This window comes from Falco naumanni, chromosome 6, assembly GCF_017639655.2.
Source record: "Falco naumanni isolate bFalNau1 chromosome 6, bFalNau1.pat, whole genome shotgun sequence".
NCBI classification, from domain to species: Eukaryota; Metazoa; Chordata; class Aves; order Falconiformes; family Falconidae; genus Falco; species Falco naumanni.
In genome coordinates this window covers 82499759-82526764 of record NC_054059.1, presented here as the reverse complement: position 1 = coordinate 82526764, position 27006 = coordinate 82499759, and the positions used below count along the sequence as shown (strand labels likewise).

The following is a 27006-nucleotide window of genomic DNA, read 5'->3' as shown; positions in this document are numbered from 1 at the left end:
TTTCTTCCACCAGCCTCCTTGACGGCAATAAATTGCAACCAGTTGGCCCAGAATTGCCATTTACTTCCTTTGTGGTTTATTGCAGCTCATGAGTTGGGCTCCAGCAAACTTTGTTAATCTAATTGCAACTGGTCCATTAAGCTAGTTGGTTTGTTTACTGGCAGCACAGTCAATCACAGCTCAGTGTGAATTGTACTGTAATTGCGCCTGGTTGCTGTAGATTTTATTTTGGCTAGCAAATTAAAACTTAACTAATTAAAATAATGTCAGAATCTAAAAGTTAAATAAATTTTCCCTTCCATTAGCATTTTCAGAAAAACTATTAGTTTGAAGCAGATGCTTTGGTGAGTCAGAAGACAAAGCAGAATTTGAGACAAAAGGCTTTGTTGTTCACTACTTTAAACACTCTCTGGTCACTTCCTTGTGCTCAAGAAAGGTTTGATTTTTATTTTCTGCTGCTTCTATGGTTACATGCAACTGAGCAAAGAAGGTAGATTTTACAAAAATTCAGGACAGCAGCACTTTAAGTATAGTGAATACAAAATGAGCATGAATGCTGACCTGCTATGTAAATACATATGACAGACAGTATGGAAGTATTCTCAGATACTGCCAAGTTGTGATTTCCTTGCACTTGTGTCAATGGCAGGGAAGAACTAATCCCAGGTGATTATTCTAAAGAATGAACTATGAATCTATAGTTACTCTGTTGGTATTTTGAGGATCATTTCAGCAGCCCAGGGAAGGTGTGTAATCTCAGCAGTTCAAAATTTTAATTGCAGCCTCAGATATTTGACCACTAGATGCTTTTTAACCCCTTCTCAGGCTGAATGGAAATGTCCCATGCTAAGTAATTAAATTCTCTGCTAGTGTGAATGAAAGCACAGTGCAGATTCCGGCCATAGCAGCTGCACCCATTTTTCAGCCCTACATTTTTGTTCACTGGATGCATATTGGCATCCTTTGTTCAATATTAATTATTGTTTTACCTGCCTCTAGTGGAACTGTGAAACCTTTGATCAGTGGGAAGAAAGGCTGGTCTGTCTGACTGCAGGTTGGACGTGCCTGCATGCTCCATTGCTAAATTACTCATTTACAGCTTAAACTCACTGTTGCCAAAAAGGAAATGGCATCAAAATCTTAACATACCAGACAGGTTCACATTGTAGCTTCACATGAATACTTTGCCCATTTTTGGTGTGTTAGTAAATACGTACCAGGTGGGGGCTTGGACTAGACCAAAGCAGTCTGTCACGCAGTCACACCGATTCAGTATTTGGAGAGAAAAAGAGAACAGTGTTTTAAACTTTCAAGTGTGTTCTGCACCCTTTTCCATGCTTTGTACGGGATGCAACAGCCCAGTGATGCTGAACCAAACATTTTGCAGCACTGAATTTGTTTCTGTTCATCCTTAAAAGGAGAGGTATCTCAATATCAGCAAGCTGTATTAACAAAAGCAAACTCTATTATTAAAACCTCATAAAACTACACTCTGAAACATGGATCATAGCAAAGTCCTTGCGTTACAGGTTTTGATTACATATTTTCCTTAATTGCCTACTAGTTCTCAAATAATCTTTGCCAACCTTTGCTTATTATGCTAACTACTGTGAATTTATTGGTCCCACCTGATTCCTCCTCTCCAGTGGAAGTTGTTCCTTGCCATAGTGGTTTTTTACAGTGGGGATACTTTAATTTTCTGTTAGGAGCTTGGATGATTTTTAGCAGAGGGTGTTTATAGTGTTTTTTCCTCAATGAAACAAAGACATGACTGAGCTGCATCTTGAAGCAGTATGGCTGTACAAGCATCATGCTGCACTTGTGCTGCCTGCTGCTTCTGGAATGTAGGGGTGGGTTTAATCCTCCTGGAGCTCAGACTTCCAACCCTTCTCTGCAGGGAGGAGATATCCAGTCATTCAGGGCTGGCACGGGTGTCTTGAAGATGGCCATGTCATAATCTTTACAAAGGTGCAGTTCTCGCAGTATGTGGGTAATATACTTTGCAAGTGAAAAGATAAGAGGTTAGGGCTCGTCCAGTTTTCTAGAAGGTTAATAAATGCTAGATACAAGTGAGGGGGAATTCCTGTCCCATTTGAAAATATTGGCTGCTGATTTTGACAGGATCAGGTTCTTATCTGTGAAGCTCTATGTCACATCATATCTTATCATTTCTGTTTATTTTTTGCCTAGGCCAGCTATCCTTATGGCGGAAGGAGATGGATGGACCAGTCTTTGCTCTTTTGCTGACAGGCGAGCTGGGAGCATGTCAGTTCTTGGCTTGCCTTTTGTTTGTGTTGGTATAAGGGCTCGGCATGTCTTGTGCACAAAAAAAGTTCTTAACTTTTGGAGAAGCTCTTCTGCTTTGGCTTTAGGTGGAGATAGACCATGGGGAGTTGATCCTACGGTCTGTGACTGGGGTACGGGAGGGCTGTTGGTTCTCTGTGGCTCTAGCTATAACCAGGCAGGGCCACGGGTTGTCCTCTGTCCCGGAGATGATATGCTATGTCCTGGCCACATCTATTCTGTTCAGCTCTTTAGACTTCAAAACAGGGTAGCCATTTAAAAGCTGCTTATTGACCTTGGTCAATATGTTGTCTTCAGTCATATATAGACGCTAATTTTGAAAGGTGAATTAGCTGACCTGAACCCAAACTGGGCAAGCAGAGCTCTTAAAATTTAACAGTGTAAGTAGACAGGCTCTGGTGCCTGGGCCCTGGCACTGCTCATGTACCCTTGTGTCCCCATCAGGTATTAACGTATCCTTGTCTCCTGAAAGTTGCAAGAGACCCTTTATGCTGCTAGCTCTTGCACCCTGTTGAATTACACAAAAAGCCATGGGCTCTGCGGCAGTGTTTCTTTTATGAATGGTTAAATTCTCAGCCTGTGAGCCATGGAGAAGGGGGAGGCTGTTTTTACAGGGAACCAGGGGGAAACCTGCCCCCACAGAAGGTCACTGCTAAGGCTGCTGGGGTCCTCGGTGAACCCTCTAATAGCACTGCAAAATTCCTCCTGGCTCCCAGAAGAGGGACTTAAATGAAAATCTGAGTTGATGATGAGATCTGCATCATTCTGTGGTTCCAGAAGGTTGGTGTAATGCCAGTTTAATTGCTACTTGTTCCTTCTTACAGAGCAGGGACATGTAGAGGGGAGATACTTTTGTCTTCCTCTTCACCCTCACCCTGTGCCCAGACTTGTCTTTGCTCAGTTTTTATTTCAAATGAGGGTTCTGAAGGTCAGCAGCAGAATCAGCTTCTAGAAACAAGGGTAAAGGAGCCAAACTGGAGCAGTGTGTGTTGTTGGGAGGCATTCTCTGAAGCTGCTGAACTCTTGATCGTCGGTGGGGAGATGGGTTGTTCCTTTGCCATCTCACGTATTTCACCCCGTTGTTTCTAAAAGGAGGCAAGCATGACTAGCTCAGATGTATAAGCCCACATCTTTTCTTGGTTAGATGATTCTCACTGTATTTTGCTCCTTTTGTTCCCAAGGCTTAGCAAAGTCCTTTGTCTCTTCACAGCTACCCTATTCAGGCAGAAGATGGACTGGGGACCTTGCAGTGCCGGGTGGAAGGGAACCACATAGGTTGGTGAAGAGTGGGGAAAATCATGGGTTTCTGTTACTCCTGCAACTCCGGAAGGTAGAGGAAGGGTGTCAAGCATCCGTTTCTGCTCTGTCTCCAAAGTTAGGAATGGTGTTCAGGGCTGAGTTCACATAAGCTGCTTCAGATCAAAGCTTACCAGTCTTCAACGTAGACACTGCTGTGATTTTATGTCCTCTGCAGTTTTGGAGAAAATGAAATGCTCAAGTGAAACCATGATGTGATGTGGACATTGCTGACAGCACCGGTGTGATTTGGGGTCTTTGCTCAGTTTACTGTTTTACTTTAATCCCTCTTGTATGTGGTGGACCTTCCCTTTGCTGCTTTATTAGAGGAATAAATTGGATGCTCCCTTCTATTCACAATCTATCTTGTAGCAGGTTGGATGCCTTTCATTGTTCCTTGCTTCCAAGCAGCCTGAAGAAGCTTCTGATTTCTTTTGGAGGCTTTGAGCAGCAATCTTCCCACTTGGGGAAGATGATTAGAGATATATAAACCAGAAATCGGTATTTAGCTTTCACGTAGACACTGATGGCTCAGTACAATAGCCTGAGCTTTAGAGGTATCTTGGATTATCCAGGAGTTCTCCAGTGGGGTGTCAGAGCTAATGAAGGTCTTAAAAGAGGTCTGCACCTTCCTAGCATGGCAGGTGAGGTCAGATAGGATCCACAGGGTCTAAGATGACCCAAAGGGCTTATGATTAGGCAACCAAATCCTGCTTCTGAGGTTTGGTTTGCAGGTTCAGATATATAACTATGTATCTACATACAGTGTCTACCTACGAACTAAGGCTCTAAGCTTCCTAAGTTGGTATTTGGTTCAGTTCCTGCACACATAATCTGCTGAAATCAACACAGTTATACTGTTGGAAGGAGAGTGTAAGGAAGAGGAGAATCAGTCCTAGGATACCTGGATAAGGTTTGGCAGGATGAACTCTTCATGAAGCCCTCCACACTTCTGCCATAATGCATATTACTTTTCTCTCCCCCAGGGTCCCACAATGTTAGCTTCTCGGTGTTTAACAAAGGAAAGTGAGTAAAAATCCTTTTCTCTTGTTTTTCTGTTTCTTCACATGGAGGCACAGCTGCATATGAGTCCAGGATAAGTGCATGATGTTTTTGCTGAACCTTGTGTTTCATTGCTTAGAAATGAGGTTTTGCTATCTTGAGAGGATGGTCATCAGATTGGGAATGAAAAGGCAGAATGTTTCTGCCCCAAGCATCTCTGCTTTTGGGATTTAATGCTTTAGATTCAGTGCCTGAAGCGTAAGTTATCTGTTAAACCTAGCCGAATAAAATCCTGTCACCACGCTTTTAACTCTTCATCCAAATGGGAAAGAACTTAGCCATAATAGCAGGTGAAAATGATGCTGTCAAAACCATACTTTAATAGGGGACAGTACTTCTAAGAAAGAATTTCAGCTGTTAATGGAGTCTCATAAATTTATGCCTCCACGTGCTGGTCAAGGGCGATGCTGTTCCTTGTAGAAATGTTCCACTGTTCCTCTGGAGAGCAACTGTCTAGTTCTGCCAAAAGAAGGTCTACTTAATTTAAGTTAAATGGCCAACGTTCTCTGAGGCTTTTTCTCTCTCTTGCAGGTCAGCAGTACACAAAGATGCTTGGCTCATCAGTGCCAAACAGGAACTTTTCCTGTATCAAACGCATTCAGGTATTGCACTGATCCACCTCACCGGCTGCACTGTCTTTGGCAACCCAAGCGTGGCCTAAGACAAGACCTCTCACTGTTGCCCTTCCCAAAGGCCTAATCCTGTTGTGTCCTCGTTTTGAGTGTGCCACTCCCCTGGTATGGGCTTGACTAAACAAAAAGCTGCAGATGAAAAATTTCAAGATGATGTGCTAAGGCTGGATGTGCTGCCATGGGCTACATTCTACATCCCCAGTGAGTTAGTGCTCCTCTCGGGCAGGGATATGTTTGAATTCTGTTTTGGACAGCCTAACCTGAGACGACAGTCAGCTACAGGAAAGCCATATGGCAGGGTCTGGAATGACATTGCTTTATTGTTGGTCCTTTTCCTGTCAGATCAGTTGTAGGCTCGAGATGTTGCATCTAGAGAAACTTTTCCCCCCTTAAATCATGCTGCATTTGGTAAGGTTGAGATCTTAGAAGTGCAGACCTTAGGATGAGATAGATCCCACATCAACTATCAGGAGGAGACAGAGTTCAGCTTTTCCAAAAATTGAGTTCTGGATAAATGGTGAATGGCAGGTTACTACACCACTAATTAAAAAAACAAACAAAAAAACCCCCACAAAAAAATAAGGTACATTAACAATAACAACCTCCTTGTGACACTTCCAGCTATATTGTAGACAGCAGACAATGAAGTTCTGAGCACCCACTCAGGATTATGGTCATAGGCAATCACTGTCAGAGGTTCAGCAAGGCTGTATGCCCGACAGCCAAAGCAGAAGTAGGGTACCAGGGGCTGCAGAGCACTGGGCAACTGTTGACCTTAGAGGTTGTATAAAGAGGAAAGATCGCTTGGTTAACCTGCACAGGTCCTCAGCAGGGTCTCATCAGTTTTTTCCATTAAGTTGGCTGAAATTAATGTAATGAATGTGCTAGTTCCTTATGGGCTGAATCTGAGATGCTTGTTTTTTTTAAAAGAAAGTAGCTAAGATGTACCTCTGTTATATATATTGTTTATAGCATACAGCTTGTTGCCTATAAATTCAAAGCACTTTGTAAAGGAGGGTGATTTTGTGTCCTTATTTACAAACTGAGGCACACTAAAATGAAATAACCCTGCGTGAAGCTAGCTATTGACAGAGCACCAGCAGAAACAAGATCTGCTGGATCTATCCAGTAGACTGTACTGTGCTAGCCAGTAGTCGATATTGTAGAAGTAAGGTTTAAATACCAGAGGAATTAACAAAAATGATATAGATGTAGACCAATGTCCCTTATCTTTTTTGCTAGTCTTTTTTTCAGTACTATAGAAGTACAATTGGTTGGTTAAACTATGACATTCGAGTGCAAAGTGGGTAAATGTCATTAAATGGAAAAACAGGTTTCCAGTGTGGAAGGGCATGATTATAACAGAGATAAAATCCTGAAAGATTCTCACGGTCACAATGTGGACGCTCCTTTGTCAGGTGTTCAGCTCCCTCTATTTGTCCCTGAAGCCTAAGGGATGATTGGAAAGCGTGGTAACATCTAAGCCTATAGGCTAAATTGAGAAGTGAGTCAGAGAAGGTCGAAAGGATTAAAAGTTTCACTTCCACTTTTTTTATTTGCGGAGCTCCTCAATAGCACAGAATATAACAATTTGTGATCTGAGCATGACAGATGTAGTCACTGCTAAATAACAGTCCAAGCAGTACAGTATTTCTCCTGTCATGCGGCCAAGTTACCCATGTTGTTACCTGGTGTAATCCCAGCGTCTGCCAAAAACCCCATAAAGGATCAGTGAGATGCTGGTTTCATTTACAGGAGTCTGTGGTGCTGGAAACACTGCAAGTGCACTGCTGACTTCAACCGAAATAGGGCTGGGATTAGTTTTTCCAACACTGGCTTTTAGATTTCCCTTTTTCCTTCCTCTGCAGAGATAGCCTCTGTGTTCCCAGCTGGTGGGAGCCTCGGAGGAGGCACTGATCTTACTGTCACGGGGGATTTCTTTGAGGAGCCGGTGCAGGTCACTGCTGCAGGTAACAGGACAAATGTATGACATACATATATATTATTTTTTTCCCTCCAATAAAGTTGGTCATGATCCTGACCACAAAACCCAACTGATGTTCATGGATACCAGTGTGGGAGCTGTAGGACTCACCATTGGGAAGGTCCTGTTATTCTGACTGTGGACATGACCCGTTTTGCTTGCCTGATAGTAAAAGCCAAGGCTTTTAGCAAAGTGTTGACCTCTTTCGGAAACAAGATAGAAACACAGCTGAGCTGGAGCATGAACCCAAGTTTCTCACACAGCACATTTGTCTCCTTTTTCCACTGCCAGGTGTCCCCTGCAAAGTCAAGCATGTCTCTCCCCAGCAAATCAAATGCACCACTGAGGTCATTGGCCAGGACAGGAGGCTTGGTGCCCCCCAGCCAGGTACAGTATTCAGATGACTGAAGGTCCAAAGAAGCAAACACATGGAAATGGAGGGCAGAAATCATTTGGTGATGAATGCCGTCAAGAAATGGGTCTTTCCAAAATGCTGTCTGCTTCAATGTCAAGCCAGTTTCTCCTAGGTTTGATAGGGAGGAGGACCACAAAAATGATCAGAGGGCTGGAACAACTCTGCCATGAGAAAAGGCTGAGAGAGTTGGGGTGGTTCAGCCTGGAGAAGAGAAGGCTCCAGGGAGACCTTATTGCAGCCTTCTCAGTACTTAAAGGGGGCTTATAAGAAAGATAGGACAAATGTTTCAGCAGGGCATGTAGCGATTGGACAAGGGGGAATGTTTTTAAACTGAAAAGAGGGGACATCCAAACTAGATATGAGGAAAAAATTACTGATGGTGAGAGTGGTGAGACACTGGCACAGAGAGGTGGGAGATGCCTCATCCCTGGGAACATTCGAGGCCAGGTTGGACAGGGCTCTGAGCAACCTGATCTAGTTGAAGATGTCCCTGCTCATAGCAGGGGTGGTGGTCTGGATGATCTTTAAGGTCCCTTCCAACTTAAACCATCCTGTGATTCTATATAGCAAGGAAAGGCAAGGTGGAGAGCTCAGCCCGCCACTTGCAGATGGGTGATTCTGGGAGGAAGGTCAGCCTGGTTTGTAGGGCTGTGGAAAACGAGGGGAGAAAAGTATGGATAATATTTAGAGGAAGGATAGCTGAACTAGAGCTACTGCAGAGGCTTCTGGGGACACTGCTTGAGTGGAGCATTGCAGTAGGAAACTATTGTGCATACAATGAATCTTAGCTCATTTTGACTGTGGGTTGTCTCAGTAACTTTTCCTACAAGAGCAGACGTGAGCTTGGGTGGATGCTCTGCTCTCTGTAGATTTTTTTGTATTTTCTTGTAGAGAATCTCAAGGTAGAACAAATCCCCTAAAGTGAGATCTGTGTTCTGCCCTGGACTGCAAAAAAGACCCACAAAGAGAGCCAATTTATTAAAATTTTCTGTTCTGGCCTGCCTCCTTACACAACTGATTCTAGTACGTGCTATGGGAGTTTTGTTGGCTGCTACTGAGAATGCTTTTGTTTTAACTTTCTAGGAAACAGAGGGCTTCTCTTTGAAGTCTGGGATGATGCCTCTGATCTGACAGAAGCAGGTCCTGGATATAGATGGCAGTTTGTACCTAATGCCAGTTCCTCAGTAAGACTTCTGTCTGGGGCAAAGAAGTCCTTCAGGTACTTAGTGATCTTAAAAAGAGATGAAGCCATGGCAATCGCCTTTAGTGGTGTAAGGTGTAGCAATAACACCTGACAGCTCTTTATAGCAGAGCCTTGCTGCATAGCTCCTATAAATCAAAGCAAACCCTCTGCTCTGAGGTCCTTTTGAAGCTCAAAATGTGCAGTGAAGTGTTTTATTTTTCCTTCTTTTACTTTCACTCAGTATTTCTACTCTACCTGGCCTAGATATGCCGAAGTGCTGCAAAAAAAATAGCTACAGAGGTAGAAGGAACTCCAGTTAAAGGCTATGTTGGGCTGGAGCTCTGGTCAGATGTGGAGCACCAGATCCTCAGCTGGTGTTGGCAGCTGCAGCACAGGTGGAGTTAATGGAAATAAATTTGCACCAAGCTGAGACAGTATCTGAATCTTGTTGGTGTCCATTGCATCTTCAGATGCAGCCTTGAAAAGCTGTGCAATATGCAATAATGCTTTCATTTTTCTATCACTTCTCTGTTTTTCTCAGTTGATCTTGTGTGTAATGTTGACCCTTTACCTCTCTGTTTGGGATTAAGACTGCTTGAGAAGAAATACACAAAAATGTGACCAACAACAAAGCTATACTCATTTTCATGAGGCTGTCTTTTCCTTTTTGAAAACTTCTGTAAAGCATAAATGACACTTAATGTGAAAATGGGTCGTCCTGAGGTTCCTTCAGTTTTAAAATCTGAGGTTTTGTTATAACCTGGTCTCACAGTGTACATGTGAAGGTGTGGTGTGGGGCTGGATTTTTTTTGCAGTAACTTTTTTGTATATTAAGGTGTTCTGTTTTTTCTTAGCTCCAGGCTTCGTGGATTTTTTGTGGCTCCTCAGACCAACAATTACACCTTCTGGATTCAGGCAGATAGCCAGGCATCTCTCTATTTAAGTTTATCCCAGGATCCAGAACATAAGGTATTACTTTTGGCAGAGGAAAAATAAGATCAGGATAGGAAATGGTTTTAAGGAAGGTCATAACAAGTGGGATTTCTCCCAGAGTGAATTGACTTATTGGCCCTTGTGATGAATCTGTTGCAAAGTGCAATCTGTATGATTGTATTTGATTGGCCCCATCAGCTGCTCAGCTTGTGGAAAAACTCACTCTTCCAACCAGTCTTTGAATGACTTTTTCAGAAGACCTTTTCATTAGTTCAGCACATCACTACCACTAACAATCTGTGCAAGGGGACCTGGAGGCTTGCTGTTTGACTTCCTCAGTTTACTTCCTTTTTTGCCTGTTAAAATTTTGCCCTCTGAAAACATTGGTCCTTTCCTTTGTAAAGCTGAGAGGATGTTATAAATGAAGGTGATCTATTTCTCTGGGTTATTCTTAAACCTAGTAACTTAACAGGGCTAGAAGCAATATAAAGGACTTTTCTATTGAAAAAAAAAAAAAGGGAAAAAACCCCACCATCTCTCATGCTGCTAATGGTAAATGTACTACATCTCAGAAGGCTGTAGGCAATTCTTTTGTATTTGCAGGACATGTGATGTAGAACTGAAGAGTTCCCCATGCAACTTCTCGTGGATGACTTGTTAAGGCTAGGGTTAGCTATAAAAATTATCTTTGATACTGAAGCCTAAACCAGAGCTCTTTGAGATGATGGCTTTTCCCTGTATAGTAGGAAGGAATGGGTCAACCATCGATGCACTGCTATCAGCACAAGTCTGGTTTTTTTTGGAGAGTGGTATTGGACAATGTGTCTTTTGACACCGGGGAAATGTCTTTGATTGATTTGGTTGTTCTGGACACAGGTGAGGATAGCTTCTCTCCCTGCCGGCAATTCAGAGTGGTCTGAGAACTGGGTGAAGAGCTGGAGTGAGCGTTGGCAGCCAAAATCCCAGAAATTTGAGCTAACTGCTGGTTCGAAGTACTACCTGGAAGCGCTGCATCATGGAAAGGCACCCAGCAATGGGATGAGAGTCGGAGTCCAAATACATAACACGTGGCTGAATCCTCATGTGGTGAACAACTACTACATCGAGAGACATGAAATTCGGGCTCACGCCTTGCATCTTCCAGACATGCAGGTCAGTGCTGCATGCTTGACCCTGGGAGCTGGAGCAGCCCTGATTCAGTTGACAGGGATGGCAGCAAATCCTAATTGTAAAGGTCTTGTCTGTACTAGACATGAAAGTGTGTTCCCACCGTGTTTTTAATTTGATGAGACAGTTGATGAGAATAGCATCATGAGCTGAAGGTCTTCATGGTTTTTACAAACATTGGTGGGCTCTGTAAACCCTATGGTTACATTATTACCTGCTTGCGTGTTAAAGCGTAAGCAATGCTGACTCCCTTCAGGTTTTATCTCACTCATTAAGGCCTCACCTTGTTAACTAATGCTAATTAGTACGAGTTTGGAATAGTTTTTATTTCCCCTCCTCTGTGACAGCACACTCTGTGTGTGTTACCTGGTCACCCAGATGCTGCAATCAGACAATAGAAGATTTCAGCCTGATGAAAGTGCTCAGCAACGATGGAAGTTTTTCCTGGTGGTTAAATCCCACAGCTGTGGGTCAGGAGCTTTAGGGGCCGTTTGTGGCGGTGTGTCTGCACAGGTCATGTACCCCTTGCACTCCTGTTAATCTAAGAACAGAAGCCCAAGGCTTGTGTCGGGAGAGACCATGGAGGACAAGAGCCGTTTAAGAGTAGCTGAAGGGACTCTTGATTTACAGAGGCTTAAAAAGGAAAAATGCAGGCCATAAAATCTTCCTTAGTAGAAGACTTCAGGTATCAGCCTGTGCGTCTCATGCAGTTTGTACCTGTTTTCATTTATTTATTTGCTTATTTGCTTGCCAGATGTTGACTGTGTCTGGTACAGGGTATTTCAGTATCTCCTGGAATAACTCATTGCACAGAATGATGCCCACAAATGCTACAGCTCGCCAGGTAGGTGTCGTGAAACAGACACCCAGTCCTCTGCTGGGGTGTAATTGATGGAGCTCTGGTACTTGACGGCAGTTAAGCACTTGCCCCAGAAGCTGAGATAAATTTTACATGATGAAGGGGTGATTTTTGTTACTGTGAGTGTCTCACAGTGACATTTTTGGAAAGACTGACTCCCAGGTACATGTTAAGCATAACACAGCATCTTTTCTTGGCCTGTCATGTCTGCAATGAAGTATGCGGTGTCTTCAGATACCAGAATCTTGGACTTCTCCTTTAAGACCACATGTGTAGTGTATGGCTCTTGCTTCAGACAGGAGCTCCCATCTCACTTCTTCAAAATCCCATAGTCTCTTGGTGAGGTAGTTGGTCACTGTTAAAACTACTCTGGGTGATAGCTCCATGATAGCCATTGGACATCTAGTCAACAGAGCATCATGCAGATGCCCAGGCTGTGATATAGCTCATGTAAGAAATCTGCATCTTTCTGAGGTGGCTGCTAGACACCTAAAGGATGTCTCACGCCCCTGAAGGGTATCAGACATGGAAGATTATGCTCTGTGTTGAGTTGAATTTTATTCTCTACCATTTGGCCACCTGCTTGTTCAGAGCTGCCTTGCCACTGGTCCTTAGCTCATGAAAAATGTAGTGATGATGTGTATGTTGAAGATCTCTGCTGAAATGATCCAGAGACCATTGTACTGTGATTGCTTTTCACTTTCTTAATTTTTTTTAAAGGTGCAAACAGCAATAGAGGAACTTCTTTCAATAGGATGTGAAACTGAGCCAACTTTGGCTAAAATCCTTTTCCGTGATGGCTTTGAGAAAGAAGGTAGTGATCTGTGAGAAATAAGCAGTATTTTTTGTGAGAGTAGATTTCCTTTTATGAAATAAATATACTTTAAACAGTTACTGACAGTAAATTTACACTTTTAATGGGTTTAAGTACATATGTTTATGTTTCTCAGTTATTTGTTGTTTGTGTGTATTCTGATGGGGGAGTTCATAGAACTAATATTTAAAACCATATGATTAACATAATAATGAGTGATTCTTTCTGAATACTCTGTGTGACTTAGTCATATCACAAGACGTTTATCAAAGCAGGTGATATGTTTTGCTTGTTAAAAACACTAGGAGTAGAGACCAAAAAAAATTGCAGCTTTTGGGGCATGTGGAATTATTCATGTTTCAGTCTGTCTGCTGAGGAAGCCAATCTGGTGTAGCCATAGCTGCAGCTCAGGCTGTGGAAGTGGCTGATTCTGACTCTGGAGGTCTTTGCTTTCAGTGTTCCTCGACGACTGGAAGTGAAACAGTGCAAATATCTGTGGTATACTTGACTGGTCAGGCAAGGTGTAAAACATCAATCGCTTCTGTAAAAAATATCAAATTATCGATAATGGTTTTCTAATATTGAAGGTATTGTGCACATCAGAAAGCTTCTCTAGTAGAAAGTAGCTCCAGTAACACTGGCACAGGTTGCCCAGAGTGGTGATAGGTACCCCATCCCTGGAAACATTGAAGGTCAGGTTGGATAGAGCTCTGAGCAACCTGATCTGGTTGAAGATGTCCCTGCCCAAGGCACAGGGGTTTGACTAGATGGCCTTTAAAGGTCCCTTCCAACACAAACCATTCCATGATTCTATATTTGGCAACAATTACAGTATACTTATCCTATGCCAAAAAGTGGATGTTTGCCTAGAAACCTTGTATTGCATTCTTGTGTTTGATATGGAGAGAGAGAACAGGTCCCAGCCAGTAATATGTATATTTGGTGATTGATTCCTTCAGGTGAAGGAAAGCAATTAACATTAATTAGGAGGAGAGGGAAGCTTTATATAGAAAAATGAAATCAGCAACTGGACATTCTTAATGTGATTCCAAAACTACAACTCTGATGACAAAAGAGAGAAAAACTTGAGCTAACAGCCAATGATAGTCCAACAGTACAGTGGGAATAAAAATTGATGTATAACAGATAGAACAAAGGAAAACTTGCATTTTCATTGATGATCGTAAAATGTAGATGATGTAAAAAGACAGCAGAACAACAGTGAAATTATGGCAAATGGATGCCAGAAAAATAGAAGAACAGTCACACACATTCAGACTTAGGGTCTACCTAGCCCAGTGTCCTGACTTCAGCAGAAACTAAAATAGATGCCTAGGGAAGAGTAAAAGCTGGATGATCATGTGTAATAATTCATCATTAATTCTCTCCAAATATGAAATATTTTCAACTCAATAACTTCCTGAGTGGAATGTCTTTTTTTTTTTTTTTAATTTAGTTACTTTCAGTGGCTCTCCTTTCCCTGTATTTACGTAATCTACCCTTGAACACCGCTGAGCTGTGTTCATAATCTCTTCCAGTGAAGATTTCAACAGGTCCAACACATGTTGTGCAAAGAACTACTACTATTTCATTTTGCCTTTTTTTAAAAACAAAAAACAAACAAACAACAAAACACCACCAAAACTCTATTAACTTCATTTTGTAGGCTTTATTTCCCTTACTAGAAGAAAAGGTGAATTGTCAGTATGTGGTGACAGAAGAAAGCCTTTCATGTACAAGGAAGGAAAGAAATCCTAGCAGTTTTTCAGCAGCATGGTTGATAGACCAATAGCACAAACATCCCAAAGGGGAAGGTGGATTGGCTGAGGCTTTACCCATCAATCTCCAGCTTTGCCTGAGTGTTTTCTGGAAAGGAAGGGTGGATTTGGTCAAACACACTCTATATGGCTGAAGGCTGCTTTTTGCCACGAGGTTTTATGGTCAGAACAGTAATCTAATGGTCCCTACTCCTGTCTTCTGGCACCCTTTAAGGTGGGGGATAATCGCCCTGCAGATGCTCACCATTTATCTGAGCAGGAGAATATCTAAGTGTAGGACTGTCTGACTAATTTTACATACCTGCTTTATGTATTTTCATGAATCTCTTGACTGTACTGGTGTCTTAAGAATTGTTTTCAAGTGTCCCGTTCCCTCTTGGTTTTTTATCTCTGTCAGATATGAAGGATGTCATTGCCACAGGACACATTGTCAGCGGAACAGAGCCTTTCTGTGGGAGGTTCAGTGTTCACAGACCAAGCCAGCTGGTGAAAACTTCCCCATCAACTCTACCAAGATATGATCTTACCAAATACACACATGTAGGTGGCTGCTCTTGAGTTGGTTGCACTGGGGACTGAATATAAGAGCCCAACCAGCAACATAATAGCATCTGGTCTGCTTAGACTTCCCCCAAGTACATGAAGGATCATGTCTTTGGACTACGCTTGTGGTCAGAGCAGAGCATCTTTGGTTGGGTGGATAGTTTGAGAGCCCTGAGGCATAGATATTTTTTAACACATCTGGCTGTTATTTGGGGATGCAACTCTTGCTGAGGGAAAGGAAAAGGTGGGGTGGTGTTGGGAAAAGATGAAAGATGCAGGGATGACCTCTGCTTGAGAAAAGGAAAAAAAATCCCTTATCTGGTTTCCAATCTCACCCACTTTTCTGGTCATCTTCTACATCTACTTTTAATAGGAATAAGGTCCTGATTTCAACTCTCACCCTTTCTTTTTCACCTGGGGGAAGGCAAATTCTTGGGGGTTGCAAGGAAGGAGGTGGGAGGGAAAGACTCATCTCCAAAGCCCCCTGCAGTCCTTCCAGATTCCTTACAGGTCTCCTTCACAGATCTCTTCCAGTCCTATTTCCCCACCTTGTACACATCCTAAACCTTGCATCTTGCAAATTGAACCAAATCTCCAGTCTCTATTCCTCCCTCCCAGGTACTTGATGTCCCCACTGACACTTCCCAGCTATGTTTTGCCCCAAAACTGAGGGCTAAGGGATCAGTTTCACACTATGTGGTGGCACACAGGTCACCTGGATGCCTTGCACTGTCTTCTCTGGGTGCTATTCAAGGCAATTTGGCCTTAAGCGGTGGGCTTCATTGCTGACCTTGAACAACATGTCTCCCTACTAACATTAAACTGGGATATAAACAGAATATAATATCTTCTACAGGCATTACATACAAATTATGTGTGGTTTGATTTGTGAATTTTTTTCCCCATTTTTGCAGGTGTGTTTTGCACATAAAGGCCTTATGAGCAAAATCCTTAATATCTTGATGTCCTACACCAACATCTCTTTAAGTTCAGTGAAAAGGAACCTCACCTGCCTATGGGATTTCAATGAAACTGACTCTAAAAGGTATCCAGACACCTGTAGTTTCCCGAGATTGTTTTCCATAGTAAGAAGGTGTACAAGGAAAACTGTGAGAAGTTCTTATTTGTATAAGAACAAACTGTCAGTTGGAGTAAGCTGATACACTCTTTGTGTCTGCAGAGGCATTCCCAGAATGTGCTTCCATTCTTTTTGAGGATGTACTGAGTAAATTTGCATGTTTCTTGTTATATGCATGATCTCACCTTAGTAATTCACAGATGGAGTTTGTTCTGTCTCTGGTAACACCAAAAGGTTTCAGAGGACATGAATTTCCCAGTTTCTCTGGCAACAGTCAGTGGATTTTTCTGCAGTGAGATAGAGTTAGGAATTGAGTTTCCGCTCCACACCACCCCCCCCCCCCCCCCCCCCCCCCCCCCCGAAACCTCAAGAGATCATTGGTACACAAAGTTTCAAAGAATGCTTTAGTCTTTGATTTTCTTTATTCACTTAGAATTACATAGGTAGAAAACACTTGGTGTTAGATGTAAAACTTGGGTCAGGCAGACTTAGGAGTGCCTTAGGAACTTCACAAAGTGAAGTTGGCAGCTTGGGTATCTGTAAGGTTGTGTTGAGGGGGATGGGTGCATACCCGCAAGGGGAAGAAGGGGTTGGCATTAATTTACTATGTGGTGGAGAAAGCTGGGAGCCTTGAGCAAACATCTGGTATTCTCAAGGGGCCTGAACTCTGCCTGACCCCCATTCAGATTACTGCTGTTGTAGTGTCTTGCAAGACTAAAGTGATGGTATTCATTCCCACATCCCACTCTTGTGATGCAGAGGACACCTGAGCAGAGATCTAAAGCTTTATCTCTTCCTATGGGGAGCCCAAGACATAGAAAATGATCACAAGCCATTGAGCAAGTGTCTTATGTATGAGTAAATGAGTAAACAGTAGTTACAACAGCAGTACTTGACATTACCTGGAAGCTTCACAAAGCATCTCAAAAGTCGATGATTGCACTATCTCACAGCAAAAGTGACCTTGCACAACCTTGCTGTCTTCCAGCTGGACATTCACCTGCACTGACCTCTGGAAGGGGTGTGTGAATCTCTCCACACTTCTCCAGGACCTCCCTGCCAATTCCCCAGTGTTTGTGCATCAGATAGACTTGCTGAGCCCTGTGCTGCGAAAGAAAACATCTGCGTCATATTACCTTGATGAAGTCATCATCTCAGACAGAGCTGTGACTGGTAAAGGAATCTATTTTTTTTTTTCCCTCTTAGTGTTACTGTGTTTCCAGGGTACTCCATTAAAATCTTTAATGATAAGGCCAGTTGAAACTTTTTCAAAGGGGAAGGGTATTTCACAACAGGCACAAAAATAATTTTGCTTTCTTGATTTTTTTTTTGTGTGTGAAAGCAATCAAGAAGGAATTGCCAAATTTGCATTTTTGAAAATGTGTTTCTATAAATGAACCTCTTGCATTGTCTTACCCAGACAAAACCAAACACCCCACTCTCCACCCACTGATAAGTTTCCAGCTATGAAATGAAAATAACTTAGGCATAGTGACAGCTGTTCTCCTTGCTCTAATGAATGCTTGTGCTGTTTTTCTTTCAGTTTCTCGGAGACATCCCAAGCCACCTTGGCCAGGTGGGAGGATAGTTGAAGCAGTGTCTGTAGTAGGGTCATCTCCCACTTACAATGTGTCCTGGGTGGTGTCTGGCTGTGGTGCAAGTCTGCCTCTTCTCTCTCCAAGGTAGGAACAGTGAGGAGATCGTTTCAATGACCTGTAATACCTCTGACAGTTTCCCCTGACATGTCTGGAACAGGTTGTCATCTAAGACAGGACATAAGAGGCAGTGGAGGATAAGACTGCAGCTTGGCAACCACTGTGCTTTCACTACAGTCTTCTCCAGGCATTTCAAATGGGCTGTGTTCAGCCTGTTTAGACTGCTGAATCCTACACAGATGTCTGTACTCGGTAGATGGGCTGCAGGTCTAAATTAAGATACTTAATTCCATTCTCAGTACATCTTTTGAGCTTTGCTCATCGTATAGGATCTTGAACGTATATTGTAGACGTCTGAGTGAATGTATCTGATTCTGGTATTGAAGTTCCATTGTATGAGTGAGATTCAGTTGCCGAACCAGAGGTGCTTAAGATGTTTCAGCTAACCTGGGGTTAAGAAGATATAATGTAGGACTAGAAGGAGATTCAAGCCCTTCTGGAACAGTGGATGGAAATCAGCCAGAGATGCTCCCACCAATTACTGTGTTAAGCAATGTAAGTGCCTGAGATGGTTTCTATTCTGGAAGTCCCAAAAATGAAAGTGGAGGTAGAACCATAGACTAATCTTAGAGAGTGCAACATTAAAAGGCTACACTGGCAGACAGTAAATCCTATAAAAGTTGGATTGTATCCAGTTAAGACAAAACATGCCTGATGGGAATAATAGAGGCAGGCAAGGGAGAAGCTGAAATGATGCAGCCTCTTCTCTGCAGCTGTTATTTTGGCTCAGTTACACCACCCAAAGTGACTTGCCCAGGTGTCCATGGGAAACCTCCTTTCAGAAGATGAACCTCAGTCTGCTGTAACTTACTTTGGATTTTTTTGTGTTTTTTCTTCTTTCTAGCAAATGCAAAGTACCATGTCATTAGTTTTGAGTGCTCTAAAAACAGGTAAATTCTCCTTTAAAAGGTGGCTAAGATCTGAAGAAAACTAGGTCTGGTTCCCAGGGCAGCCAAATCCTTGCATCTTCTGGTGAAATCTAAGGTTTTGGTGAATTATCAATTACATTTGGGTTCAGAGACATAGTCCAAGTCAGCACAAAGGAAAAGATGGGCACAATCCAGCCTATATCTCATTTTTCCCAATGTGACAGCTGCTCAGTGGCAGCTCAGACTGTTGTCCTGCAAAGCCCAATTCTAAGAAGTTAGGACATAAAAATGTTAAAACACATCTCAGACCTAGCTGTTACGTAGAAGTCATCTAGCACAACACAGAAGGATTTAACTTGTGAAAATCCATCCTTGAAAAGCACATTTAACTGCCAGTGTCAACTGCAGTATTTTTATATGAACCATTGATGGTAAAGGCAAGGATGAGAATACAGGGGGATGTCTGTGGGGTTTAATATGCATAAACAGAGTTGTAACTAACAGGAAGAGGGGAAATTTTTACTCCTGTGTGTAGCCTTTGCAAGACTGACATTAGAATACTAGATACAGCACTGATGACCGCATTTTTCAAAGGGATTTAGAAAAACTGGGGCAGGGGGCTGTGGAGTTATGATCATGATTATGGGGCTGAAGAAAATGTGTAGGAGAGAAAGATTTAAGAAGCTCAACCTGTTTAGCTTATAAAAAGAGGATTAAGAGATGGATTGATCACAGTACTTCTCACCAGGAGATAAAAAAAAAAAAAGAAAAAAAAAAAAGGGTGCTGGCACTGGTGGGCTTCTTCACCTCACAGAGGAAAATGTAAGAGAAACCAGTGTGTGATGCTGAAGCCAGGAAGACTGAGAACAGAAATCAGTGCGTGCTTTAAAAATGAGTGGGCTGATTGCTGTCTTTGGATATCTTCAGAACAAACCTGGCTCTTCCTCTTAACTGAGCCTGTGCCGTGCTTTATTCTAATACAACTTGCTGCTGTCGGGACAGGAATATTAGCTATTACCTGATGTACCGGCTGTACATCAGACCAGAAGGGTCAGTGGATCGTTTGATTTTGTGTTCTTGAAATTTGCTCTGCAGAAGCCACCGCTGAGCTCTGGGTCGTCAGCTGTTGTCCCTACACCTACCCACACGGGGGCACCATTGTACAGCACAGAATCTCATTTTTCTTTGAAAAAAATAATTTTAGTGGCAAGGGAGGAAATACTTTACGTTTTAGAAACTGAGCCTTGGGTGAGCTTTAATACACAGAAATTATCACTGTCATTCAGGAGAGGTAAGATTTTGATAGGCTGAAGGAGACTACAGAATGAACTAGGGGAAGATTTTTGCATTGATGTTATAGCTTGCTGTCCAGGCTGCATTGAATTGGTCCTTTAAAAACACCAGTACCGGGATAGAATGTGCTCATGCTTGGTGCTGTATGAACTATGTCTTCTACCATAATTTTTTTAAAAAAAGTGTTTTCCCATCTTTTTCTCTTGTATGCATTACCTATGTTATGTAGGTATAAGTTGGGAATATTCGATTCCAGTTGAGCTCTGAATGTGTTCTCCTTGGGTCCTTCAAGAGCGTTGTTCCCATAGGTGTGTCTCTGCTGCTGGTTGACATGGAGGTGTCAGGGGTGGGGTTCTTGACTGCTGATGCCTTCAGGTGAATCCTTTCTGTCACACAGAGGTGCTTTGCTTGCGGAGGGCTCTAAGGAGTACGGCTACCTCTATGTCGCCACGGAGGATGTGAGGGTCAGCCTCACCATTCAAAGAGTGCAAAAGTCATCCCCGCCTATTGGAGGAACCTTCCACATCCACTTGGCCAATACAGTGATATCAGGTAAAAAAAGATGCAAATATGGGTCCTGGATTTCCTTTGCAGGAGGCCAAGTGAAGAACAACCTTGGAAATGCCTGGGGTACAGGCTGGCAAGTTAAAACAGTAGTGACAGTTTGTAGATCTTTGTATTTGATGTCCTTCAAGACAGGAATTAAGGATTATAGGGAGGGCAGAATTTCTAGACATTGGGTATGGGGTTGTTCCAAAATAAAGACAGCCACTATGAAATACTTGCCTTAATATTAAAAAACTTTGGATCCAATCCTGAACTAGGATTTTGCAACCCAAGGTTTTGTTATTCTGCTATTTCTTCAGCATATGTACTTCTGGTTGTCTTGTATAACAAGATGCATGCAGGTTGGCAGGAATTTCATTCTCTTTTAGGATTACCAGGATTGGTAATTGGCTTGAAGATACTACAAAAGCTCTTGTGCATAGAATTGCTTGACTTCAATTAGTGACGCTTTTAGATGTGCTATGTTTTCTTGTCTTTGGTTTAAATAATCAAGGAGGATTAGAATGAAAGTTACCAGGTTAATCTGAACAAAAGCAATGAGAAAGTAACTGGTGACTCAGTTATAAAGCCAAATAACAAAACAGATAAATGTAACCCTAGAATATTTGTGAAATAACTCTTTTCTGCATGTTGTTACTTAAGATTTTCATACAACAGCTGGAGGCTGTCTCTGTGGTGTCATGCTTTGAATATCATCTTTCAAAAATGTACTCTTTTCCTCTTGCCCCATTCCCAGGTCTTGTGCTTTCCCTTCTTTCTTGTGAATTGGTTTAGAGAGATTTATTGTATCTGCAGCTTTGAATGGCTATGGGTGTTTATGTCAAAAGAACTAAAACTTAATTTGCATTTATTTGGGATTAGACTCTATAAAGTCTTCTTGATAGACTGACTTTTTTCACACCCATCTCATCTAGAAAGTTTCCAACCTTTCTAATTTGAAGGAAAATGATTTGCACACTGAATATTCATGTGTGATGTAATGTAAAAGTATTACTTAAAATTTGTGATGGTCCCAACTGGAGAGAAATGTCTAGGTTTTCTTGGCTATTTAATAGTGCAGAAGATCTTCAGACTAGATATAAGGAAGGATTCATTTATGATCAGGTTGGTAAACACTGGAACATGTTGCCCAGAGAGGTGGTAGGTGCCGCATTCCTGGAAACATTAAAAGTCAGGCTGGATGGGGTTCTGAGCAACTTGATCTAGCTGAAGATGTCACTGCCCATGGCAGAGGGGTTGGACCAGAAGACCGTTAAAGGCCCTTCTGACTCAAACCATTCTATGATTCAGTTCCATGATTTTTTTGGCATTTGGGGTCCAGTAAATTTCTCTCTGCTGCTCTTTGGCAATTACAGAGGTTTGAACCACAACAGCCTTGCACCAACAGTGAAACACCTTTCTACTAGCCAGTAGCTTCCCTAGCAGTGATGATAGCCATTGCTTTCTAATGTCTTTTGCAGATGTTTCAGTGCACATCTCCTCCCGCCATCTTCGCAAGCTTTTGCAAGACAACGTAGACAATTCTACAGCCCCGTACTTCAACACCAATGACTTCATTGTGACCAAAGACTCAAACTCTTGCTATGAAAGCATCTGGACACTCACTTGGAAAACAAAAACTGGAGACTTGCCCAATGTTATCAGAGTACAGTAATTTATATTACTAACATCCACTTTGAGCCCCATTCAATATCTTTGGCCTTAGCTGATTCATTCTCCCAATGTTTGTTTTTATGGAGACACACATGTGACCTTAGACAATCTATCTTCTTATCAGGAGCAGCAGCTTAAGCAAATTCCAGATTAGATGATTTAAAAACCAATTGCAGTTGCAGGAGGAGAAATTACATCATCAGAGCCTGTGCCTCAAAATAATGAGGAGGCTAGAAAGTAATTTCTGTGCTTTGTTGCAGTTCTGCACAATAAAGGGACTCCTATACTGAAATAAAATCTATTATAATCATGTTAATATTTCAGTACAGTAACTGAAGCTCAGTACAGGTTTGTGGCATCCTTTATGGGCCAAGAATGTTTTTCTGTTTGGGTTCATATTTGGTTCTCACAAATCTCAGATGAAGGTTCAGTTCACACTCTCCCACCTCAAAATTTGTCATGCACAAAATGAAAAAATGAATTTTGACTTCAAGTAGAAGGATCTCTTTTGAATAAGTACTTAGACTGAGCTGCTTCCTCCTTTGAAAAGAAAACCTATTTCTTTGTATATTCAGCTTCTAAAAGTGTAAAATCATTTTCAACAAAGCAATGAGCTTTCATGCTCAAGACATTGGGCTAAAGGGTGAGAAAAGCTTGAGCTGCATCTTCACCCTGTAGCACAGTCTCTTGTTTCACCCAGAGTCATGTATTTGGGAAGCAGATGTTCAGAGCTCTTTCCATGACTAATTCCAAATGATATTATTGAGTATTAGAAATTTATTTGCAAATCTGGCTCCTGAATCTCTGTGCCTCAGTTTGCAGTCTCTTTGCCTGCAAAGTGACAGTGGGAATGGGGAGGTGTTGTGATGTCTTGGATAATAAAGATTTAGACCTGGAGAATAAGATTCCTGGAAGAGCTTGAGAGAAGGCTTCCAGGAGTTATTTGCAGCCTTGTGAAGACTCTGTATAAACAGTGGGGGTATGGATTTAATTTCAAATCACAGAACAGAAAAGGGCAAGAAACTTAAATTCTCTTTTCTTTGGCAGGTCTCTGCCAAACACCTCACTGGTCTGAAACCAACTGTTTCTAGTCGTGTGGTTTATGATGGGGGTGTGTTTATTGGACCAATATTTGGGGACATGCTTGCTACCCTCAATAACAAAACACAGGTGAGTTAATGTGCTGTCACACTCCTTATTAATTTATCCAGGTTTTGTAGATCCAGGATTCTCTTACGTATTCAGGTACCCAGTTCTGCCACTAAATCCTTTCAGAAATCTGTTCTGTGCTTTGCCATAAATTGGTCAGATTCTGCTCCCTGGTTTGGGGAGCAAGACTTTCCTCCAAGAGCTGTTGCAGGTGGGGAGAATTGTTATCATGGGTGATGGAAGGCAGTTTATTTCTTTTGAGGCAGTGGCCGTGGGCTGGCATCAGCTCTGGACAGCCACCCTTGGTGGGTCTTATGGTGCTGGCCACCAGACATGGGAACGATGCTCTATTCATCTGCAGTATTCCCACTGTTACACTGATGGGCAAAATAATTGAGATGGTGGCTGTGGTACTTGCCTATGAATTAGACAAGTCCCTCAGCCTTTGTGGATCTCAATTCAGGTGTGACAAGGGAGTAAGGAAGGCCTCCTGGCTGAGTGGATCTGCTGGGTGGACAAACGTGAGGCAAACCGTGCTCTTGGTTGCTGCAGAGCAGTGCTCATTGCTGGCTTTGCTCTCAGCAAAGACTGCCAGGCATGATAGCGATAACAGGGTGATGCTGGATATGTGCATAGGCCAGCTGTGTAGCATCTGGGGCTAGGTCACCTTGCTTTTTTGGTAAGCCTGTTCCCCAGAAATACAGACTGTCCTTCCCACAGTGGCTCAACCACCTATTGTATCTTTGCCACTTGTGTTGCAGATATACCCTCAAACAGACCAAATGAAACAGAAAGGCAGCAGCAATCAGATTTCCTCTTTATATTTGAAGCTTTATTCTGGCTTGCTGCTAGCAACAAGTACAAAAATATCCCTCTGTTTATTGTGTCTCCATTTCAGCAGAGTGCTTGGCAACTCTGTGCCTCTTGTGTTTCTTGGAGATAGTCTGCTTTTGCTTTTTGCAAGTGTTTCTGTGTTCCGCTGGTACACCCTTAGTACCTGGGAGAGAGGTGAAGAGGGGCTCTCCTATGCCCTAGCTGTGCCAATTGGCTCTTTTGAGATATCAGGATGTCAGAAGAGATATCTAATTATAACTTTTGTTAGATAATCAAGGTCACAGCCCAGCTTTCTTCTTTCAGCATGAGCAACCAGATTTGATGGCTTCGTGCTGAAAATACATGTTCTGGGATTCATTCTAATCAGCCTTTCAGGGGGCTTTAAATACAATAAACTTGTTCCCAGGGTGGGGCAGGAAAGACTGGGTTGCGGCACACAAGGTTTTCCATAGATCACCAGAAGAACAGGAATTTCGAGGAGCTGTGGCATCCCAGCAAGATGGGAGATAAGATCCTGCAGATACCGAGAAAGGGTGTTGATACAGCTTCCAAAGCTGTGCTCTGCTTTGCCGAAGGTGAGCCCTAACGAGCCTTGCAATTAAATTTGTGATGAGGTTGCCATAGGATAAACAGCTGTCTGACTGTGCTCTCCTCTGGCACAGGCCAAGTGCTCTTGGTAGCTCAGGGTGGCTACCAGCATCACCCTGCAGGTCTCCCAGGGGGATGTGGCTGTAGAAAACACCTCTGTTCCCAGCTTTAGGGTAACCTCCTTCTCTGTCTCCAGGTGGTGGTGGTGGTGAATGATGTCCTTGCAAACTGCTCTGGTTCATGCTCTTTCCAGTTCAGCCAGGAGCTGACACCCTTAGTCACTGATGTGGAGTATTCATCAGGTAATGGGGCTCTGTGTCTGGACAAAATGGCAAAAGTAATGTTCAGTGAAAAAGATCTGCCAGATGCTGATGACTTGGTGTGCATGTGTATTCTTTTGGAAATTTCTGATTTTATGGAAACTGTGGTTTCTGGTGGGGTACTTCTGATCAGCTCCAGTCTTAAAGTATGTAACACAGACATGTTTTTACAGCAATGTTGAGATAGTAGAGGTGCAAAGAGAAAAATAGCAATAATCTTGGCACTTAAAGCAAAAGGTGGCTCTCAGCGCAGCGCTAGTTATTTTTAATAACTGTAAGGAAATACATAATAGCTGGACAGGGACAGGCAGAAATAAATGTTATGGGGGACAATGAGAGATCATTGGTGATGTAGTTTTTAGGAGGTCCTGATGAAGATGGTAAAAATTTTTAACTGTTGGTTGAAATTAACTCCTGGGCATTGCTACACAAAAATTCATGAGTCATCTTGTTGCTTATATTCCTTCAGATGATAGGTCCCAGGCCACAGTAGTTATCAGGGGAGCTGGCTTCACCGTGGAGAAGCCAGCCTTGCAAGTGGAGGTGAACAACACTATCTGCCACGTCATAATGTTGAATCAATACAAAGTGGTTTGCCAGATGGAGAGGCTGCCAGTTGGAGTCTACAAGCTGACACTACTGGTGAGACCTTATGGCTTCGCACTCAATGGCACCACAAGAGAAGGCATCTTCCTAAGAGTTGACCCAAAGCTGGTAGCTATTGAACCTCCTACAGCTTCAGAGATTGGTAGGTCTGAATACCAAGCCAACTCTAAAGGGACATCTGCTTTCTGTTGCTTACTTTTCATGGTGTGTCTTAGTTCTTCTGTAGTTTCACTACTAAGGTCTTCACCTGGTGAAAAAGCTGTAATATGGCTGGACACATTATGTGTACCCCAAAGCACTGGGGCAAGTCTTGTAAAGAGTGACAGATCTTCCTTGGTTCTTTGTGGACCAACCAGTTTCCCGCCTAGTTTTTTTTGGGAATAGTGAGTTCGAGTGCAGGTATATTAATTCCAGCAAATCAGATGGGTATTAGAGTTTCATAGCTCATCTCTACACATCCATTTAACACATAGCTTTGTAGTATTTGAATTAATCTGGCCTAATTGTGAAATGGCTAAACTTTGGTTCATCCCAGTCCTATTGAAATGAATTCATATTCTGAGTTGTAAAATTAGATACAAAACTCAGAAATCTAGAGAAGCTCAAACTAAACTGAATTTCCTTCCATTCCCTTTACCCCTCCTTTCCTCAAAACAGAAGAGGAAATAAAGGGTGATATATTCCACCCCTGAAGACAAGAGCTTGGAAGATTTTCCACAGTGCTCTGGGGTCAAAGGACCATTATGACTCTCTCATCTGCCCTGTATGTGACACAGATGAAAAGACTTCGCCTGGAAGTTCCACCACAGTGTCTAGACAATTGTAGTTAAGGCAAACTAAATGCTGTAAAAAGCCACCCTTTCTTTGCTGGGAAAGGGAAGAGCCTCCCCAACCCAATGAGAAATGTGGAGAACCTCTTTACACATTTGAGTTGTGCAGTAAGGACCAACAGTCTCAGCATGTGACTTGCTTTCAAGCAGCTGGGTATGCACTTAGAGAGAACATGATGCAGGTCTACATGGACAGTAAAAATTATCCTGCTTTTGTATGGAAACTTCCTAGTTTCAGTATTGCGGTGCTTTGAAATCATGGTAATACGCATGGCTGAGAGCAGAAGTACTGGCCTAGGTGCAGCATGAAGCCCGCTTAGCCATGTGGCTTGGTGAGCTGTCTGTGCTATGCTTGGCCACCTTGGAGGAGGCAGAGCGAACCTCTCTGGATGAGCCATGGGATGGACTTGGGACAATGTAGAGTTCCAAAGCTGGAAAGCAAGAAGTTATGGCTTTCTTTACTTTTATTTTGTTGGGGTGCATGGACAGAAATCTATTCTAACCCTTTTCTTTCTAAACCCAAACCCACAAAAA

The 27006-nt window shown here is 42.6% G+C and overlaps 1 protein-coding gene across 4 annotated transcripts in view; it reads left to right on the top strand.

The window, feature by feature from the left end:
• The window catches only part of PKHD1 (PKHD1 ciliary IPT domain containing fibrocystin/polyductin), a 275282-nt gene that overhangs the window by 13256 nt on the left and 235020 nt on the right, over positions 1 to 27006 (top strand). For all 4 annotated transcript variants that reach the window (XM_040598035.1, XM_040598036.1, XM_040598034.1 and 1 more), the window contains 20 exons: positions 2191 to 2265; positions 3515 to 3579; positions 4587 to 4626; positions 5194 to 5264; positions 7163 to 7264; positions 7570 to 7665; positions 8777 to 8912; positions 9731 to 9845; positions 10686 to 10961; positions 11731 to 11820; positions 12556 to 12649; positions 14825 to 14967; positions 15885 to 16015; positions 17037 to 17221; positions 17592 to 17730; positions 20323 to 20477; positions 21953 to 22137; positions 23193 to 23315; positions 24913 to 25018; positions 25506 to 25784. In XM_040598035.1, the coding sequence (XP_040453969.1) occupies positions 2191 to 2265; positions 3515 to 3579; positions 4587 to 4626; positions 5194 to 5264; positions 7163 to 7264; positions 7570 to 7665; positions 8777 to 8912; positions 9731 to 9845; positions 10686 to 10961; positions 11731 to 11820; positions 12556 to 12649; positions 14825 to 14967; positions 15885 to 16015; positions 17037 to 17221; positions 17592 to 17730; positions 20323 to 20477; positions 21953 to 22137; positions 23193 to 23315; positions 24913 to 25018; positions 25506 to 25784 (2606 nt within the window). The remainder of the gene's footprint in view (positions 1 to 2190; positions 2266 to 3514; positions 3580 to 4586; positions 4627 to 5193; positions 5265 to 7162; positions 7265 to 7569; positions 7666 to 8776; positions 8913 to 9730; positions 9846 to 10685; positions 10962 to 11730; positions 11821 to 12555; positions 12650 to 14824; positions 14968 to 15884; positions 16016 to 17036; positions 17222 to 17591; positions 17731 to 20322; positions 20478 to 21952; positions 22138 to 23192; positions 23316 to 24912; positions 25019 to 25505; positions 25785 to 27006) is intronic.